This window comes from Pimephales promelas, chromosome 19 (assembly GCF_988280905.1).
Source record: "Pimephales promelas chromosome 19, fPimPro1.hap1.1, whole genome shotgun sequence".
Taxonomy (NCBI): domain Eukaryota; kingdom Metazoa; phylum Chordata; class Actinopteri; order Cypriniformes; family Leuciscidae; genus Pimephales; species Pimephales promelas.
This window is the reverse complement of record NC_142787.1, coordinates 2,640,808-2,660,401: the sequence shown is the minus strand read 5'-3', so window position 1 is coordinate 2,660,401 and position 19,594 is coordinate 2,640,808. Positions and strand designations below refer to the sequence as shown.

The 19,594-nt window shown below is 38.8% G+C and overlaps 2 protein-coding genes across 2 annotated transcripts in view; both read right to left on the bottom strand.

Annotated features, from left to right (window-relative positions):
• Window positions 1-2,245, bottom strand: part of jakmip2 (janus kinase and microtubule interacting protein 2) — a 44,740-nt gene extending 42,495 nt beyond the window's left edge. The window contains 1 exon segment of the mRNA XM_089123539.1: window positions 2,071-2,245. The gene's annotated coding sequence lies outside the window, so the exon portion shown is untranslated.
• Window positions 2,246-2,482: 237 nt separating this feature from the next.
• LOC120473662 (prolyl 4-hydroxylase subunit alpha-2) lies at window positions 2,483-19,479 on the bottom strand. Its single transcript, XM_089123595.1, has 14 exons — window positions 19,265-19,479; window positions 18,798-18,894; window positions 17,828-17,979; window positions 17,445-17,576; window positions 14,737-14,946; window positions 10,425-10,579; window positions 6,434-6,601; window positions 6,010-6,080; window positions 5,732-5,831; window positions 4,025-4,075; window positions 3,832-3,891; window positions 3,672-3,740; window positions 3,477-3,573; window positions 2,483-3,329 (listed from the first exon to the last, which is right to left on the bottom strand). Exons 1-14 carry the CDS (start codon window positions 19,344-19,346, stop codon window positions 3,259-3,261), a joined length of 1,515 nt encoding a protein of 504 aa, XP_088979721.1. The 5' UTR covers window positions 19,347-19,479; the 3' UTR covers window positions 2,483-3,258.
• Window positions 19,480-19,594: the final 115 nt, after the last annotated feature.

Below are 19,594 nucleotides of genomic sequence, written 5' to 3'. Positions count from 1 at the left end.
GTGTGTTTTAATTCCCCTTTTCAAATCATTCTTACCACTAAAGTTTGTCAAATCTACAAGTATGGATTACTTATGATGCTTGTCTTTGCAAACACCAGCAATAAATCTGCATGTGACGAATCAGTACACTCAAATTTGGCAATTTAAGGTAAAATTGATGAATAAAGACATTTTCACTGAGCAAGAGCCAAACATTCATGGAAGTACTGGGATGTTAATGGGATGCTCAAGTCTTCACTGCACTGGCCCATTTCCTGTCAGCATGGGGCAAACGTACACACACACGGCATCATGACCCAGTTTTGCATCCAAACGCCAGACACCACACACACAGCTACAGTGGGTTAAAGAGTTTCCTTGGGTCAGGTTCACCCACGCATTGAAAAAAATCCTAAAATCCCTGTTTTCTGGTAAGCTGGAAATGGAGGCCAGTGCAATAACACACAATACAATTAGTTTTCAAAGGGTTTCTCTGAAAACAGTCTAACAATAATTCAGTTCAGTGTAAGATTAGCCAGTGCATAATGATCAGCTATCTACATTATATTTTCAAATAGTTTAAGAAAATATCCGATTCAAAACTAATACCGATGACACTTTGAATGGTTGTTCTTTCAGAGTTTTAATTAAACAGATATACTCAGATTCATAATATGTACAATAATATCTATTATAATTATATTCATGTTTTAAATGGTTAAATATGTTGAACAGGTAACATATACTAATAAGATGCTAAAAATCAATAACTGTGAAATGTAAAGCACTCTGACCATTTAGACTTATCAACATTTGTTTTCTTTGTAATATATTGAAGACTAACAAACAGTTAATCTGTAGAGTAAAAAATGCAATATAATGTTGCTTTTAATAACAATATGTATTTTTGTTTTAAATCACATAAATCAGCCACTATTGCTTTTTTACTTTTGACTGAATCCAATATGCTAAGGATTCCTATTATTATTTCTATCATAATTTGGAACCAATTCTAAAAACAAATTTTAAAACCAAAAAAATTTTTGGATTCCAGCTACACCAACTTAAACTATGTTTTAGTAGGACTTTCATGATTCCCAAAATAATAAAATTCCACTGTAAGACGTCTGTAAAGATTAAAAACGTCTGTAAACACTGTAAGATTGTTTCAGTTTATGCATTTTAAGTGATTATTATTTAACCCCATAAGTATGGGTCACAAATGATAAATAATTCCCAATAGGAATCCTCCCATCTGAAAATAAACCATGGTTTTATTATGGTAAAAGTGAAGTGGACTAACCATGTTTTTTTTTTTTTTTGACAATTGATTACCATTTGTATTTGTATAACCACACAGCTTTAGTACAAATGCCATGGTTAAAATATGGTTAGTGTGGCAAACCCATGGTTAATTTGTGGTTACCATGGTTTAACTACAACCATGTTTGTTTTTTTGGTCTTATTTAAAGCATGTTAATTTATAAGGGCTGTAAACAATTCTAAAGCATGTTTAAGTATGGATGAACAGCAACAGCAGTGTTACAAGCCATATAGCCATATTATTATGTATTTAAAGCTCATTTCACAAGATAATTTTAAATATTTGAAATATCAACATACATTTTTCCCCGGTCTTTTCAGTCACCGCTTCGTTTTGACACAGCAGTAGTCATGTGATAGACTGCCTTAGGCCTGTCAAATGATCCTTCTCTGATGAGAGATTATATGAGTAGCATCAGTGAAGACATGTATGTGAGTGACTGCATATTAACCGGTATGTAGCCTAATGTACCGCATCAGTGTGTGTCCTCCTCATCACGGCCTGCAGGGCTGAATCACACGCGTCCTGATGCGCAGGCCGAGCTCGCCCATTCACACTCACATATCCATACAAAAATAGCATATCACACGACTACCAAATCATACACAAACATCTCAGCCGTTTTCCGACCATCAGCATTTGCATTTGCATTCTATAAGCCTTGCGGTAATACATTAATTCTGTCCGGTGGCTCTCTGGAGCACATCTCAGCGACGGCGAACACACACAGTTAAAACAGCAGAGACTCAGAATAAAGCTATGCTTACCTAGAAAACAATCCGCCACGATGTGCCACAGTCCACAAACCTCAAATCCACAATCATGGTCCTACATATTTCCCATCGCGACCTCTCAGCATCAGCAGCCGTACAATAAAACGACAAGCTCCGATGATGCTGCGTAACACCGCCCTCCTTCTCCTTCTGCTGTCGGGATGATGCTGCGAAACCACGCCCCCTCAGGCTGTCACAATGATGCTACGTAACCCCGCCCCCTTGTACTGTCAAAGTGACCTCATCACATTCACAGTTTACTCACTGCAGTCCTCTAGATAGATAGATAGATAGATAGATAGATAGATAGATAGATAGATAGATAGATAGATAGATAGATAGATAGATAGATAGATAGATAGATAGATAGATAGATAGATAGATAGATAGATAGATAGATAGATAGATAGATAGATAGATAGATAGATAGATAGATGTGAAAAATGTTTACACCTTGTTTGCTGTTTTAAAATATATATATTTTTTATCTTATTAAATAGAAATAGAGGTGTGGTTGGGGGGGGGGGGCTGATGCTATAATGGTGTATTGTATAAAATGGTATGGTGTAAAAACCAACAAGTTCAATAACAAACTAAATTCTTGCAAAAACCTTGATGTCAATGTTTTCATGCCTATCTCGCAATGTTACAATCGGCTATATCCAACCGAATAGCTATGTTGAAATAGCTTACACTTCACCATGTTAGTCATGCTGTCTCAGGTTATCTATCTTCCAGCTATACTGCGTGTGTTCTCATTTATCATTTTAAATTTACCCTAATTTTTGTAAATTATGTTCAGCATCTTAATTGAACCTGAACATTTTTATGTGTGATTATATATTTGAATGTTGTACACAACGTAATTTTATGTTGCCTTGTAATTTTAGCGTAGTCTTGGCCAGGTCGCGGTTGCAAATGAGAACTTGTTCTCAACCGATTAACCTGGTTAAATAAAGGTAAAATAAAAAATAAATAAAAAACAATCCAACACATCATTTAATTAGAAGCAGATAAATGAAGAAACATTAGCCTATATCACAAAAAAACGAACACTCCAGTTACAGACGTTAAAGCAAAAAGTGTTCCTCTAAATAAATTGAAGTTTGAATCCATCTAATCTCCTCGCTGAATCGCATTACTTAGATTATGAATGTTTCTGTGCAATCTGCTTTGGGTCTTTTAATCAGATTTGATTGTAGAGCACTTTCTTCTGAACTCTTGCCCATAGGTACGAATCCACTTGTTGGCAACTAGAATGAAGAATTCAAAGGAGGTTTTACATAGTGTAGGAATGTCTAGTGCACATTGATTTGGGGATGAGTTTGGGTTGTGTGTTCTTGATTTTCAAAAATAAATATTTTTTCACTAGTACTTTACAAACCTCACAGAACACTTACCCCATTTATTGCCTACAAACACCGGACATGCTGCATGTAAAGTCCTGGCATCTTCATTTCCATTTCTTAGATGGTTAAACCACAGCACTGCTGTACCCTTATGGAATAGCACAGCTTAAAGGAAGTCATTTCATCTATCTTAATTTAATATGAAATCATTGTCACTGTGTGGAAAATCAAGGTGTTTCAACTAACTCTCTTTGGCTGAAGTGCCGCACCAATGATAGGGAACACTGTTGCCCCACCAATGTCCACATCACTCAACTAAAATAAAGTAGTTAACTGTCAATAATCTGGAAAGAGGGAATTATTTAAAATATATATATATATATGATTGGTTAGATTATACTCTCACATAAATTAGGACAGTAGAAATCCGGCCTCCTCTGCGTTGAAAGTCTGAGTCATTTGTCAACTGTGGAAAAACAGATTTTGTAACAAAGTTATTAAATCAAATACAGTGCAGTGCATGCTCTATTCCAGGTACATAACTTCAAACAGGACCAGAGGAATAACAAACACATAAAAAAAGCCTTCATAAAACATACCTTTGAGTCATAATGTGGCTCATACTGGCCTCCAATTCCATAATTTGCTATCTGTAAAATAAATAAAAAAGTGAATTTGTAGTTACAGATGGACACAATTCTCACATGAACATTCAATTTGACCTTATGCACAGATGCACTACTTCCTAAACTTAAGCCAGCTCCTTGTTTCCTGTCTGCCATTATTGGCCGAACTTGATTAATTCAGGTGTGTCTGATTATTGTTGCCGTGACTACTGAGGTCAGGCACACCTGGATTAATCGATTTGGCCAATAATGACAGACAGGAAACAAGGACACATAAACTGCCTATAGTTGTGTGCCACCTTTCTGGATCACTTCCATCCGGCCCCTGATTGGCTCTCATGTTATTATCAAGATGGACAACATAGCAGTGGTGTCCCACATAAATGGCGTTCCGTATCCTTCTTTCGAACCTTTGGAATCAGCTCCGGACCGGATTCTGACCCTTTCTCAAGTGGTGGCTTCTCTCAAGCATGTGGGGGATCTGCAGGCTCTCTCTGTGAGTGGGCCTTGCATGGAGTTTGCCCCGGGCCTTGTGAAGGTGTTTCTGCAACCCAAGCTTGATTATGTCCCCAATTTTCTGTTCATGTCATTACGCTCTCAAGTTGCCATGCTTAATTTTTTCTGTCCTCCACCCTTTGCCTCCACAGAGGAGGGTAGGCTTCATGTGGACTTTTCTGGCTAGTGGCAAGTGATCTCAATTATTTGTGTGCTTTGGGGCCGGCCGCTGAGGGCCTCTTATCAAAGGATCTCACATTGATCACTCATTGGGTGAGAGATGCAATTTCTTTGGCTCATGAGGTGCGAAAGCTCCCTACACCCCTGGGCATTATAATTCACTCTACTAGGAGTGTCGTGTCTTCCCCAGCTCTTTTTAGAGGAGTCCCTTCGGAGGACATTTCTACCCGCAAACTTTTATCAAGTTTACAACCTGGATTTGGGTCCTAGTTCCCGGTTTTTTTGCTGCATGGACCAGTCGTTTTGATCTGGTTCCAAAAAAAAAGTTCTTTGGGCCAGATCTGGCAGCCCTTAGTTTGGCATATGTGGTATATAATTCCCATCGCTTCATCGCAATGCAGCATTGAGTAAACCTATGAAAAAGAACTTCTTGGGCTACTTATGTAACCCATGTTCTCTAAGTAGGGAACAAGACATTGCATTTGCTTCTAAGCTCTTCTCGCTGCTAAGGGGGCTTCTTCGGTAGACAATCCGAAGAGAAGATGGCGCATTCATTATATGACGTAGGTGACGTAGTGCTGCTGAGGCGGATCCCATGCCATCAGCCAATAAATTGGCGTGATTCTATACGGATTCATGTCATCACTATGCTGCATCTCGTTCCCTATTCAGAGAAGATAGATTATATAAGTTCTCCCGAGATATTTTCTTTTTAGAAACTTTCCCATAAAATGGGAAATGTGACCTCCAGTTCGTGTTTGATTGTGGTCTCCACATACCTACAAGAAATCTGATAATGCTATATTACAGTAATTAAAAACAATTACATCTGTGAAACAATCTGTGCTATATAAATAAAGGTGACTTGACTTGACTATTGACTAAGGTTTGATTTATTTTGGTCATTAAATAATTGCCATACTTCCATTTGTGTGACATAAGTTTTGGTCATGCACATAGCTAGTAACTCCCAAAGTTGCATCTTGAGGCCTTGAATGTGAATACCTGGAGCTCCTCTGCTGTCTCCAATTCTAGACCAGTGACATCAGCAATTCTCTGGTTGACCTGTGTGATCACCGGATCTTCATCTTCAGAGAGCCACGCACTGGGAGACATAAAGAGGACGATCACATTAAGGATGATCACATTAACTGCTAACTGCCCTGGACTATAAGTAACAAGGAAACAAACAAAAACCATTGACAGTTCTCAAAATATATACAATTTTAATTATAGTTTTGGAAAGACAGGAGCATGAGTAAATGAGTTTTTATTTTGCATACCTCTTTGACACACGGGATGCTGCAGGAACTTTTCTTCCAGAGACTGGATCTATGACTTTAGCTCTGGAAAGCTAAATATAAACAGAGATTTGTGTTGCATTCGATTAATATTGTTAATTACTAATAATAAATAGTCTATATTTAAAAAAAAATGGGACAGAAAATGATCAATAATACCAGTTATCAATTACAAAGGTATTATACATTCCCTGTAATTCTCCTACACACTGATACACACTGGCCAGTGTGATATTTTGAGAAATTACTGTTCTGTCAATGGCAGGAAAAGAGTAAACATGTCTACACTGAAATAATACTTTAAAAGAGCAGTTTAAAATAAATGTAACCTGTAATTATTTTATATAAAGAGTTGATGAACATGTTGTAGTGCTACTTAATCAAACATAAATGGCATTTAATGTACCTTTGGCCTGGCCAGTGTTTTGATGGTGTCCATTTCTCCTTCAGAAAGAAAGTCATGGTAGCGTAGTATCGTAGGCTGATCCCACTCCACTTCCTCTTTAAATAGCACCAGCGGGTTTCCTCTTCCTGTTCTGTACCTGCACACCAGTCTTCTCTCTCTCTGAGGCGTCTATAAGCCATTATGCAACGTTAACTCCACAATGCCACTTTTAATCTAATCTTCCACAGAGTACAGTTTTAAAACAATTTTCCAATCTTCTTGTTTTGTGTAAAGTGTAAATCATTTACTTTTGATGTGTTATGTTTGTTTTATGCATCGGATGCCGGGCCGCCACTAATATCAGGCTTGAGTGGACTCCTCCAGCCTGCCCTTTGCTTTTCAGTTGGATGATTGGTTTGACTTTCCACTCCAGTTTATTTCTACCTGAAAGTGCTAAGGAGCTCACAGAGTCATGGAAGACACCTTTCACTGCCAGGACACCCTTCGTGGGTTCTTTGACCCTCACTACCCTCGATGGTGGCATAGCCAGGGGGTAATCAGAGGTCGAGCTTGCAATTGCAGTGCATCTGTGCCATAGCCAGACCAAGGCACTTCAAAATCTGAATGAAGGTAAATGGACTGATTTACATAGCGCTTTCACAGACCCAATGACCACCAAAGCACTTTACATTTTGCCTCACATTCACCCATATACTCACTCATTTATACACCGACGGCGGTGTCAGCCATACAAGGCGCCATCCAGCTCGTCGGGAGCAGCTGGGGTTAAGTGTCTTGCTCATGGACACCTCGACACTTGGTCAGGTGGAACCGGGGATTGAACCACCAACCTTCCGGACATGAACCACTGAGCCACTGCCGCCCCAAGGTAGTCCTGACCAAGAGCTGATGCAGATATGTGCTCAGTGACTGACTGCACAGACTCTGGGGCAGCACCATCTTTGGCTTAACCTTGCAAAGATGAGAGATGCTAAGAATGTGTGTACCGTCTCCCAAGTTGGCCTCTTTGGCGACACTGTCCAGGAATTATCTTGGCTTCTGAGGTCCTGAATCCCATCTGCCCATTGCAGGCGCACAGCCTCCCTAACAGTCGCAGACCAATTCCATTGCGGGGTCTTGGAGTGAGCTGGGTGTTTTAACACCTCTATGGCTATGGTCACTAGATTGGGATGCAAAGCCTCCCAACATGGCAACCTCTCACTGCGAGGCACCCAACACAGGTAAGTCAATAAAGTTTGTCCCCTTGGTGCCCCTCCTGTGGACATCAAGATTGGTTCGTGGCGATAGACCTGAAGGACCCATACTTTTAGGTCACTATTTTACCTCAACACAAGACCATTCGTATGGTTTGCCTGAGATGGACGATCATATCAGTACAAGGTCCTCCCCTTCAGGCTGTCCCTGTCACCTTGCATCTTCACGAAATTCACAAAGGCTGCCCTTGCCCCGCTAAGGAAAGTGGGCATTCGCATTCTACATTATCTTGACGAATTATTAATTCTAATGCACAATCATGACCTATTGTGTGCACACAAGGATCTGGTGCTCAAACCTCAGCCAGTTGGGGCTTCAGGTCAACTGGGAAAAGAAAAGGCGATCCCTGGTACAGGCCATCTCCTTTCTTGGTATGGAGTTGGACTCAGTCACAACATGTCTCACGATGGGGTGCACCCAGTCAGTGCTGAGCTGCCTGAAAGTCAGGGAGGACAGTGAGCAAGTCTTGCTGGTTGTGTCTTACTGGCTTACCCGGAGTTGGTTCTCGGAGATCATGCTTCTTGACCCAGTCCCTCCCTGGCGAATTTCCTTCAGGAAGGAAATCCTTTTGCAGGGACACAATCTGGCACTCATGCCTAGACTTCTGGAACCTCCACAGTGACAGACACTAGCACTCAGAGCCAGAGCCCTCTCTACGATGTGGCTGTATGCTTTGAATTGGTGTCTTTTTGCTAGTTGGTGCTTTTCCTGAGGCGAAGACCCACGGAGATCTGCCGTTGGGTCAGTGCTTTCTTTCCTGCAGAAAAGGCTGGAAAGGCGGTTACCCCCTTCCATCCCAAAGGTGTACATATAGCTGCTACAGCGGCACATGATGAGAGAGTAGACTGTATGTCCTTAGGAAAGCACGGCCTGATCAATAGGTTCCTCAGAGGTGTGAGGATGCTAAATCCTCTGAGACTGGTCCTTTTGGCCCTACATTTGAGGCCTTGGAGTCAATTGAGCTATTTAAAGATGCCCGTCCTGACTGCACTCACTTCCATCAAGAGGGCTGGGGACCTGCAAGCACTCTCTTTTACTTATATGTGCCTTGTTGGGGACTTGCCTTGACTTTGGTCCTGAGATTCCAGCTTGGCTATGTGAACAATTCTGCCACTACCCCTCTCAGGGATCATGTGGTGATCTTGCAAGCACTCCCTTGTATTAATAGCCTGACTTTGTCATACTCATATTCTAGTCTGAATGTGAGTCTGAAACTGCTCCATAGGGCTTTGATTATGAGGCATGTCTTAACCGAACCAGGGGAAAAAACCTCTGCACTCAATTGGATAGTCGGTAGACCTACAACCAAACAGAGCAACGCAGTAAGTCAACTCCTTTGCATAGCACAGTTGTCAACAGAACTTACGTACTTATTTTAGAAGTAAATAACGAGTGTTGCGTCTTTTGCTTGGTCCTCCATGAGTGCGACCAAAGGAGAAACCACAACGACCACAGGCTTTTCATTACGTCCCATCTTCTTAGCGACCGTCAGAGCCAGCTGATAAGTTACACTTTTGCCGAATCATGTAGACAGCAAAAATTTCTTTCCGATCGACAAATGCCTTGATTGCAGTTTTCGGTTTTTCTATTAAAATTAATGCGCTGTCGATTTATTTTACAACAGACGTGACAGCGGAATCTATACATCTCAATTCTCCAGCTGCAGTCATCTCTGAGGGAAGACAGTTGATAACGTGATGATTACGTCCCTGCAGATCACCTGTCCATCATCGTATAAAGCCCGCCCTGGCAATTTGATTGGCCCGATCATTTTTTGACTGATCATAATTACTCCTCAATGGATCGAGTCCAGACCGAACTTCCCGACCAAAATATGTTGCGGGCGGGGTTCGGGCTGGCATCCAGGCATCGTATTAAGGCAGACCCAGCCTTATCCCTGCTGTGTCCAACAGGTGCCCTGTGCATTTATTTGGACCGCACAGAGAGCTTCAGCTGCTCTAAGCAGCTTTTGTCTGTTTTGAGGGAAAACAGATGGGGAAGGCTGTCTCCAAACAGAGATCGCCCGACGCCCACTGGATTGTGGATGCCATTCCTTTGGCAAACTCTGGACGGCCTCCTATTCTCCATTCAGGATGTGGTCTCTGCCCTTGTCCTTTTTTTCTGCATATGAAAAATAACACTTTCCCTAGTGCAAACTCCTGGGACCTGATATGTAAACGTTACAATTTTTCATGCACAAATCAGGATTTATAAAAATAAAATAAAAAAATAGGTGTAAATATGTGAAGACATGGACACATACGAAACATGCTGGAGTGAGCGAAGTAATAAATCAAACAAAGCGATTTAAACTCTGTTTTACATCTGATATACACATTTAGATGAAATACTCTCATTAATGGAGTTTTTAAATTTCAAGAAATCATTATCCAGAAGCTACATAGTTTTTATATTAATTAAAATACAAGTATTTGTAGTTTATGTGCTGCTTCTGTTCTTTAATGTTTCAACTACAACAAGGATTGCTTGACTGCAAATGAGCTCAAAAGGGCAATTATAACCTAAATATTTAAATCACCCAACAAAGGAAATACATAGCCCTTGAATTTGTACACACTATCTATCTATCTATCTATCTATCTATCTATCTATCTATCTATCTATCTATCTATCTATCTATCTATCTATCTATCTATCTATCTATCTATCTGTCTTTTTTTTAATAACAAGGATTATAAATAATTATGAATATATAAACAGGCACTTTTATACTCACCTTCATAACCCTCTTGCCTGTGCATAGAGCCTCATATGCTGTGTTCATGTCGTGAACAGGTGAGTCAAAATGAGGGATGTATTTTGCATTCCAGGTCTTAATGCTCTCTTTTATGTTTTTGTAAAGTGCAGGCTGAAGATCTCCTTCTGTACGGTCTAAGAACAATTGCAAATTAGATGCATTATAATTGAGTGTGAATTAGTGCATTGGTTTCAAGTGATCTTCATTTAACCTTTGGTAATAATTGTCAATGCACACTGTGTATTGGCGGTTATCCCCAACATGTAGCAATTAAAAAAACATTTAAAAAACAATTAGCCTAATATTTAAAGAAAACTAGAGATTATTGAACTGACATAAGATTTGCGAGTAATTTAGAGCACATAAGAACTTGGTTAGATAATTATTTGGGAAAGTTTCTGTCAAACAAGTTATGAAAAAGCCACCGTTGAGCAGCAAACAGGTATTTGAAGTTGCTGGTGTCTCTGGAGTCCAAGAACCTCTCCGCGGATAAAGTTGCATTTCCTACCCTATCTCACGACCAATTCGTACGAATTCGACATATGATTAAAAAGAGGCTAATTCTTCGTACGAATTCGTACGATTTGTCTAAACTCACGTGATGGGTAGGTTTAGGGGCGGGGTAAGGGGTAGGTCATTCGTACGAATTTATACGAATTGGCCAATTCGTAAAATATGTACAATTTAGCAAAATCGTACTAATTCGTACGAGTGAGGTCGTATGAATTCATACGAATTAGCCCCTTTTTATTCATTCGTCAAATTCGTACGACTTGGTCGTGAGATCGGGTTAGCATTTCAGTCGCCCCAAACCAAAGCTCACAAAGAGAAACCTTTACAGATCTGGTTATTTTAGGTGTCTTTACCACTGAACATGATTTTACCAAGTACAACATATTTGTTGATCCCTGAACAACATTACAATCAACCAACGTCTTACATGTCTCGCCCATTTTTGAATTTTCCTCTGTTGTTGGGATAACTAACGGGCAAGGTTGGGTTCAGGGGTAAGGATATGTTAAGGATTTTTGAAGAGGAAGGCTGTTCAAGAATCAACAAAATATGTTGACCCAGGAATACGTCTAACTCTACAAAATCAGGATGTGAGTCTTTACTTACTGTGCAAAAAAAAAAAAAAATTGTGTTCATGTTGTATTGCAAAACGCTTTTGCGGGTAAAGGAAGTGTCAACAGTGTAATCATAGATGTGTAACATCTGGACAACACACAAATAATTCATTATATTTATTGAATAATCCAGCAAACTCAATCTCCCAACAAAGGTCTTTGGAAACATATATTAATTCCTATATATTAATTCTATATATAGCCACTTGTTATAACTTATTATGGGCTCACACACCTCCAGAGGGTGTGACATCTTTACACTTTAAAATCCCTGATCACAAGATCACATCTGTTGGTTGTTCTATTCTGAAGTCCTAAAGTGAAGATGATGCTGAACCAGAAGTTTTCTAAGGACCCCCAAGCAGTGGCGGTTCTACTCTGAATTACACCCAGGGCGAGACCCCCTTCGAGCGCCCCCCCCAAAAAAAAAAACACAAAAAAAAAAAACAATAAAATCACATACCGTTCATTTGAAAAACACAAGTTAATAGAATCCAGTTATTTTGCTAGTTTAATCTAACTTTAAAGAGAGGAAGTAACCATTAGCGCATTGGTTATTGCCTTAAATTATATGCATGGCACACTTTTAGTTATGGCTTGTTAAACAATATTTGTCACAAAATGGAGTTTTTAAAAGTAAAAGGGTCTGAGAGATACTTATTTAGTAACACAATACTTATCTCTTATCTCTTAAATAATTTTGAACAGCTCTCATATTAAACACTATCCAAACTGTTATAGACCTAAAATAGCTTTTGTAGCCCTATGTTACTCTTAAAATGTTAGAAAATAGAAAATTGTACTTTGCAATATGGCTACTGTAAAAAGACAAAGTTGATCATTATGTAAATTATTTTCATTTCATGAATATAGTGACCAACATGATCACATACACAAAAAGCCTAATACACAATCAATTCACCAAGTTAATAACATTAAAGATTTGTTTTAAAGGAGTGTCTTTTATCTTACCTACTAAACTTAAACAAAGGTTAACACAAAAAGAGATTTTATAAAAATATATACCTCATATTTCAGCATTCAATCATCTCTATAAAAAGAATGAGTCAATAAAGATACATTCCTGACATTTATAATGCACAGTAGCTTATCTTTTATTATTAATAGTAAACTTTGGTCCGATTTTCCCATGGCTTTCGTTACTATTCAACCATGCACTGGGCTCTCCACAATGACAAAGAAGTTTTAGTAGCTAATGTATTTGCACCACAGAAAAACGCTTGCTGAAGCTCTGCTAGAAAAAACAAAGAGAAAGAAGAGAAAAGAAGAGAAAAAACACCCAAGTGTTTGAGTGCACGAGCACTCCCATACTGAAAAGTTTATGAGCGCGCCTCCCGCGAGCGCATAATGAGCGCGCTTCCCGTGCGCCTAATCGCCTATTTGAAATAACGACCTCGAGCGCGCAAAAGACGCGATACGAGAACTAATCAGGAGACGCCCTTGACATCGCTTCTGTGCACGGCCCCTTCTCAACAATTAGGGGCGCCATTGCCAATAATTGAATCGAAATGGTAAAAAAATAGAAAACCTTCGCGGCACAGAGGATTTTTTAACTGCTCGTGCGTGCCGCCCCCCATGTGACATGAAGAAATGCCGCCCCGGGCGACTGCCCGGTTTGCCCATGCCTAGAACCACTACTGCCCCCAAGCTTGTTCCAGGCTGAGGCCTTGTCTTTCCATTCACCAAAGATCCTCTGACTCCCACACTGGTTCTCTCTCATCAAGACCACATCAGCAAAGATCAACTGGAGCCTCAACAAAATGCATCAGGACAGTTAAATTCAAATGGACGAGACATGCAAGTATCAAACTTAGTCTCATTATTTGATACATTAAGTATCTTACCCCTTTTAAAGAAGAGTAGCAGTTTAGAGTAGTTTAAGTGTTTAGTGTATAGTTAATAAAGTTTTGTTCATGTCACACATAAGGTTGTCCGTGTTTCATGCTCATATACTGGAGTCCCTAATCATGTAGATTTTGAATCTTAGTAGTACTGTACAGCAAGAAAGACATGTCCCATGCCACGGAAATTATAATTTCTTAGAATTAATAACCAATTAACACTGAGTGTTCACGAGACAAGCAGGTTAATTGATTATAATATAAATTCAATTACATTAAAGGGGTTAAAAATTATCATATTTGAGAAAATACATAACCAGCCAGTGTTCAAGGCTCTCTGCTTGCCGCAGCTCGATTCAAAGCGGTAAGCTTGTAATAATGTTTTTAGTTCCAGTGGTAATAGTGGATTTACGCGGGAGATTCGAGTGTGTCTTTGCGTCATTACGTCACATCTGTACACAAACACATCTGTACGCACACACATCTGTACATATAAAGAAGGAGTCTCGGCTAGTATAAGCCATAGCGTCTAGTATAGCCTTTTCTCACAGCACTTGATATAATTAAATTGAATTAAATTTGATGGCGAATCCAGAAAGGTTCAAACGACAATCGCCAGTACATCCAGAAGACTTCGTTCGGACTTCGGAGTGGCGACAGAAAAAAAGAGACACGTAATCACGCAATGCTGACATTGTTAACATTAACAATTTGAGAACAAAGTATAATTTGCACGGTTTTGCGTTGATATGATAACTTATAAGCGATTGATTTAATCAGCGCGATTTACTGAGATGTCAGAACCAGAACAAAAGGGGATGTTACTCTTACTAGTTCAGACGACATTTTCTAGTGACAATTCTTATGTTGGTCCCACTTCCAAAAAGAATAATCTGTGATTCTGAATGCCAATATCCACACCGGCGGCGACTGACACACACACACTCTTCTCCATCAGTGTGTTCGTCCGTGCTGTGCCGTGCCGAGGCACAACTCACGTAAAGTTTATAATTCCGCGAAAGACTGCAATTGCAGATTTCGAACAGAGATGGCGACAAAGAGGAAGAACGATTGCAGCTTTAAGTTAATTCTATTAACTAAATAAAATATTAATAATGAATTGTAACAAGTTACGATTATTAATATTTCTTTAGAGATAATTTGCTAATTAATTACAGTTCTAATTACACGCAGGTATTAAATATAGTAGTACAATTTATATGTTCATACTTTCATATTATCATTTTTCTGAGCTAAAGAGGTAGATCTCTGAATGAATTTCCATGCTTGTTAACTCCTCACCTCGCCCAGATGACAGCTGGATCTGATGGGAAAACGAAGCAAGCTGGAAAAGAACCTCCTCTTCAGTAACAACGGCTTCCTCGCCCTGACTGAGTTTGCTGAAGGTTTCTTCCATCCAGAGGAGGGCATACTGAAAGCGTCGATTGAGAGAAGAGATCGTGCCGATTTGGAACGTTTCATCTGGATCTAGTCTTAAGTTGTGGTTGGTTTCTGAAAAGCCACACATCAAGTTAACGTCACTAAAACCCTCAGAGTACAAACTGAACAAGATTTTTTTATGTTGGCAATGTGTGTGGTTGCCAAGGCATTGCTAGGTGGTTTGATGAAAAGTGCCTCTGTTCTGGTCTCTAGATATGACTCCATATGGGATTATTCACAATATAAAGGCGGTTTTACTAAAAATCATAAGATTGACAGCTATCGCATTGGAATTACTACTGCAGTTCAAATTACAATGTATTGGAGTGGGTTGGTTTGTAACTAGAGCCCGACCGATAAAGGATTTTGTAGGCCGATACCGATACAAATATTTGTTGGTTTTAAAATCCAATAATCCGATATATCGGCCGATATATATATATATATATATTTTTTTTTTCAGAAACGCACAACAAAACATTAACAGATTTCCGTAACATTAGTTATTTGTAGTTATGTATGAGTTTTACCTAAAATAATATGATAATGCATTTTAAAAAAACTTGTTTATTTTATTGTCGCAACAGAACAGAGGAACCAAAGCTCATTAATGTTAACATTAGTGGTCTTCCACTGATGATAGTGGCATTAGCTAGCTTTGTGGTTAACAGGGACTGTGTAGAGTGCCCTCTGGTGGACAAACTATACAACTCCAACACTCATGATATGGTTCAAGCGTATTTCGTCCATTTTTATTTTATTTTTGAAATATTCATTTATTGGCCATTATAACTGCCGATACCGATAGTTTGGAAAATGCCTAATATCGGCCGATAATATCGGCCTGCCGATAATATCGGCCTGCCGATATATCGGTCTGGCTCTACTTGTAAGTTGATGTATCTGTGTTTTAATATGCTCCCATTCATAGAGATTTTTAGGCGGATGCCGAGGCTTTTAGGTTAAGAGGTTTGTTTGCTGGGTTCCATGGCTGCAATACCCTGTGTTAAGGTCCTTGCCTGAAATTTTCGTGTGTGTTTTTTCGTATTCGTCATTCGGTGGCTCTGAATTGTCAAAAATCCTTTCATAAGGCTTGCTAAGCATGTGAAACACACAGAAAGTTGAACTCAATCAGATTTTTTTTAATGATTGACAAAGGCAGTGTGTAAACATGATTGACACATCGTGAAGTTGTATTTATTTTTTAATGTCCGAAAATTTCGACTGAGAATTGAAAATGAGCGTGCAAGGACCTTTACTATTGGGTAAATTGGCAGTGGGCGGAGTCACACTGATCAAAATAATAACAGGGGATAAGAGAACAGAATAACTGGCAGTAGAAATGTTTTTCAGAGAAATAAGTATGTGAGCATGTTTCCTAAATCTCTGCAAACATGGTACTTTTATGCTTTAGTGGTCACACAGCACCTTTAAAGGAGTAGTTCACTTTAAAAAAAACTTTTGCTGATAATTTACTCACCCTTGTCATCCAAGATGTCCATGTCTTTCTTTCTTCAGTTGAAAAGAAATTAAGGTTTCTGATGAAAACATTCCAGGATTTTCTCCATATAATGCACTTCAATGGGGACCAAACGGTTCAAGGTCCAAAAGAGAGTTTCAGTGCAAACTGTTCAAAGAGCTTTAAACGACACCAGCCGATAAATAAGGGTCTTATCAAGCAAAACGATCGCTCATTTAAAAAAAAAGTTTAAGTTTTATAAGCTCAAATGCTCGCCTTGCTCTGTTCTGCGATGCGCGTTCGGGACTCTCCTGTTCAAACTCGTTCATCAAAATGAACAAATCTTTTTTCAAGTCATTTGGTTCATTCAACGAACAAAACGAAAGAGTTGACTCGGAAAAAGATTTGTTCATTTTGATGAACGAGTTCGAACAGGAGAGTCCCGAACGCGCGTCACAGAACAGAGCAAGGCGAGCATTTGAGCTTATAAAACGTAAACTTTTTTTTTAAATGAGCGATCGTTTTGCTTGATAAGACCCTTATTTATCGTCTGGTGTCGTTTAAAGCCCTTTGAACAGTTTGCACTGAAACTGTCTTTTGGACCTTGAACCGTTTGGACCCCATTGAAGTCCATTATATGGAGAAAAATCCTGGAATGTTTTCATCAAAAACCTTAATTTCTTTTCGACTGAAGAAAGAAAGACATGGAAATTTTGGATGACATGGGAGTGAGTAAATTATCAGCAAAAGTTTTTTTTTTAAAGTGGACTACTCCTTTTATCTGGTTTGTCTGTCGCATTTAGCTGATTAGAGCTGGGTGAAAATATGGTTTACATTTTGCAACAATACAAGCAGTTGAGATGAGCTCTATGCAAGAATACTTTAACTTTATATAAAGAACTGGGTGATAATAAAGTGATAAAAATAAATAATAATAATACATTTTATCACTGGGTGATACAATTTTTTTTTGTAAAAATCTGGCAGTTGAGATTTGCTTTATAGTGTTACAGTGATATACTTATGGTTAGGGGTTTGTTCAAATCACTAAGCAAACAACACTAATCAGGAGAGTGATAAAGGAAAAAAAGAAAAGCACCATGAAACGCACCAGAAAATAACATGATGCTCCTTGGATCTAATCTGTACATGTCTTGCAGTCTAACCAAAGCCATCACCACTCCTTCTACATCATCTGCGCCGGGGAGAGTCTGAGCGCAAGATTTCAGGTCTTCCAACACATCTGTGAGAAATTACAGATGTTACTAACTGTGACCTCGACCTTTAAAGCATGTTCAGAAAACAACTAACAACTATTGTACCTTACTAACTAATAATAATATGCAGTATTTAGGAGTTTATTGAGGCAAAAGTCAATGGTAAGAATTGGATGCTAATCTAAAGTGTGATCAATAATTTATATCATAATCAAAAGTTATGAGTAATTCCAGTGTCTGGATGATATATTGTGAATGTCTACAGTTGTGCTTCGACCTTTAGCGTGTCTTCCTTCGATGAGGTCCAGTGTGTTCGGCCAGACTCGACTCAGCTTTCGCACAAGACGGTACGCCGCAAGAGGGTTGCTGACGAATTTCTCTGGGTCTTTAGTAGTGTCATCAAAGTCACTCTCAAAGGCATTCAGAATCCTGAGAAATAAATGATAACAATAATAAAAATATTTTAAAATGTGCAAACAAACTGTGGTAAAAAATAAAGAGAAAACACAGCATTTGTGCGCAGTGTGTTTCACCATAACTTGCTGATAATTAACAGACACTAAACTAAATTAAATGTATCATATTTAATTAAAGGGATAGTTCACTTTGAAATAATTTTTTGGTATGTTTTATCTTACCTCAAGGACATCCAAGATGTAGGTGTCTTTGTTTCCGCAGTAGTTTCAATTTTGATATTTTTAGGTCAAACCGTTGTTGTCTGTCAGTCATATAATAGAGGTCTATCACCACCTCAAAGAACACTTGTTCATTTTCTCACACAAACTACTCGTTTCGTGTCTTAGTCCATCAATGTGTACTTACATTTACGAGTCATTAAATCATGTTTAATTTGGACTTCTCTGTGCATGCTCTTTAAGGTGGTGACCATAGACCTCCATTATATGACTGACAGACAAGAATGGTTTGACCTAAAAATATCAAAATTGAAAATACTGTGGAAACAAAGACACCTACATCTTGGATTCCCTTGAGGTAAGCTAAAACACAGCCTACCAAAAATTAATTTCAAAGTGAACTATCCCTTTAACGTGATTTAACGTTTAGCAAGCTAAATCTCTGCACTCTTCACACTCTCCTCTCTTCATACCGGTCTCCACTGGATCTAAGATTCTTCTTTAAACCTTTTCTGTGTAATACTACTAAAATAAAGTTGTTTGCGGCTCTTTTTATGTTCTGCTCTACTCTATATCTTTATACACTATCACACACGCATAAACGTACCGTACCTCTTCAGAAGTTCTGCTTGGCGCTCCAGCTCTTCTATATATTCATGAAGGGATGTGGCAAACCTTTTTTCGATATCTATAAGTTGAATCATATGATCTACAGAAAGCATATCACGACAGTTAGCACTTGTTCAAAAACATACATGATTGAAGAGAGAAGTGTTTTCGACATCCTAGATTCACTTTATTTAAACGGTCCCTTTAACATTCTGTTGACTGCAACCGAGCACGTGCACCCACATGTCTATTAATCAATCAATCAATCAATCAATCAAAACTTTATTACAGACTCAAAGTCCATTTTTAAAAGAAAGAAAGAGAAAAAAAACAAACAAAAAAAAAAACACAACCCATACAATTAACTCTCATTAGAGTATTAGTTGACTGTTCGGGTTGTCACAAATATCCTTATAGTCACCAGAACATCAAAATAAAGTGTTCACGTCATCTTATTGCGATGGACTAACCTGTTGAAGAGTAGAATTCATTTACAGCGACACAGGCAATCCAGCACGTTGATAACAACAAAACAACCCACTTTGCTTCCATCTCGAGCCGTTAGTTGAGCTGAATGTCCAGACTGGTTCTGTTCCAGGCTAAACTGGTCTCTATGCTGTAATGATGCAATGTGGATCGAGTTAAGTCACACCTTTTTTAAAAACACCTTTTTAAAAACAGATTACAGCTAATTGTGTTATTGTCGGACTCAATAATCTCCTATGATTAGCCCCACGCTTACAATGACAGAATTACACATTGAGGTTTTCATGTTGAAAGAGCTGTGGTCAGGTGTGTTT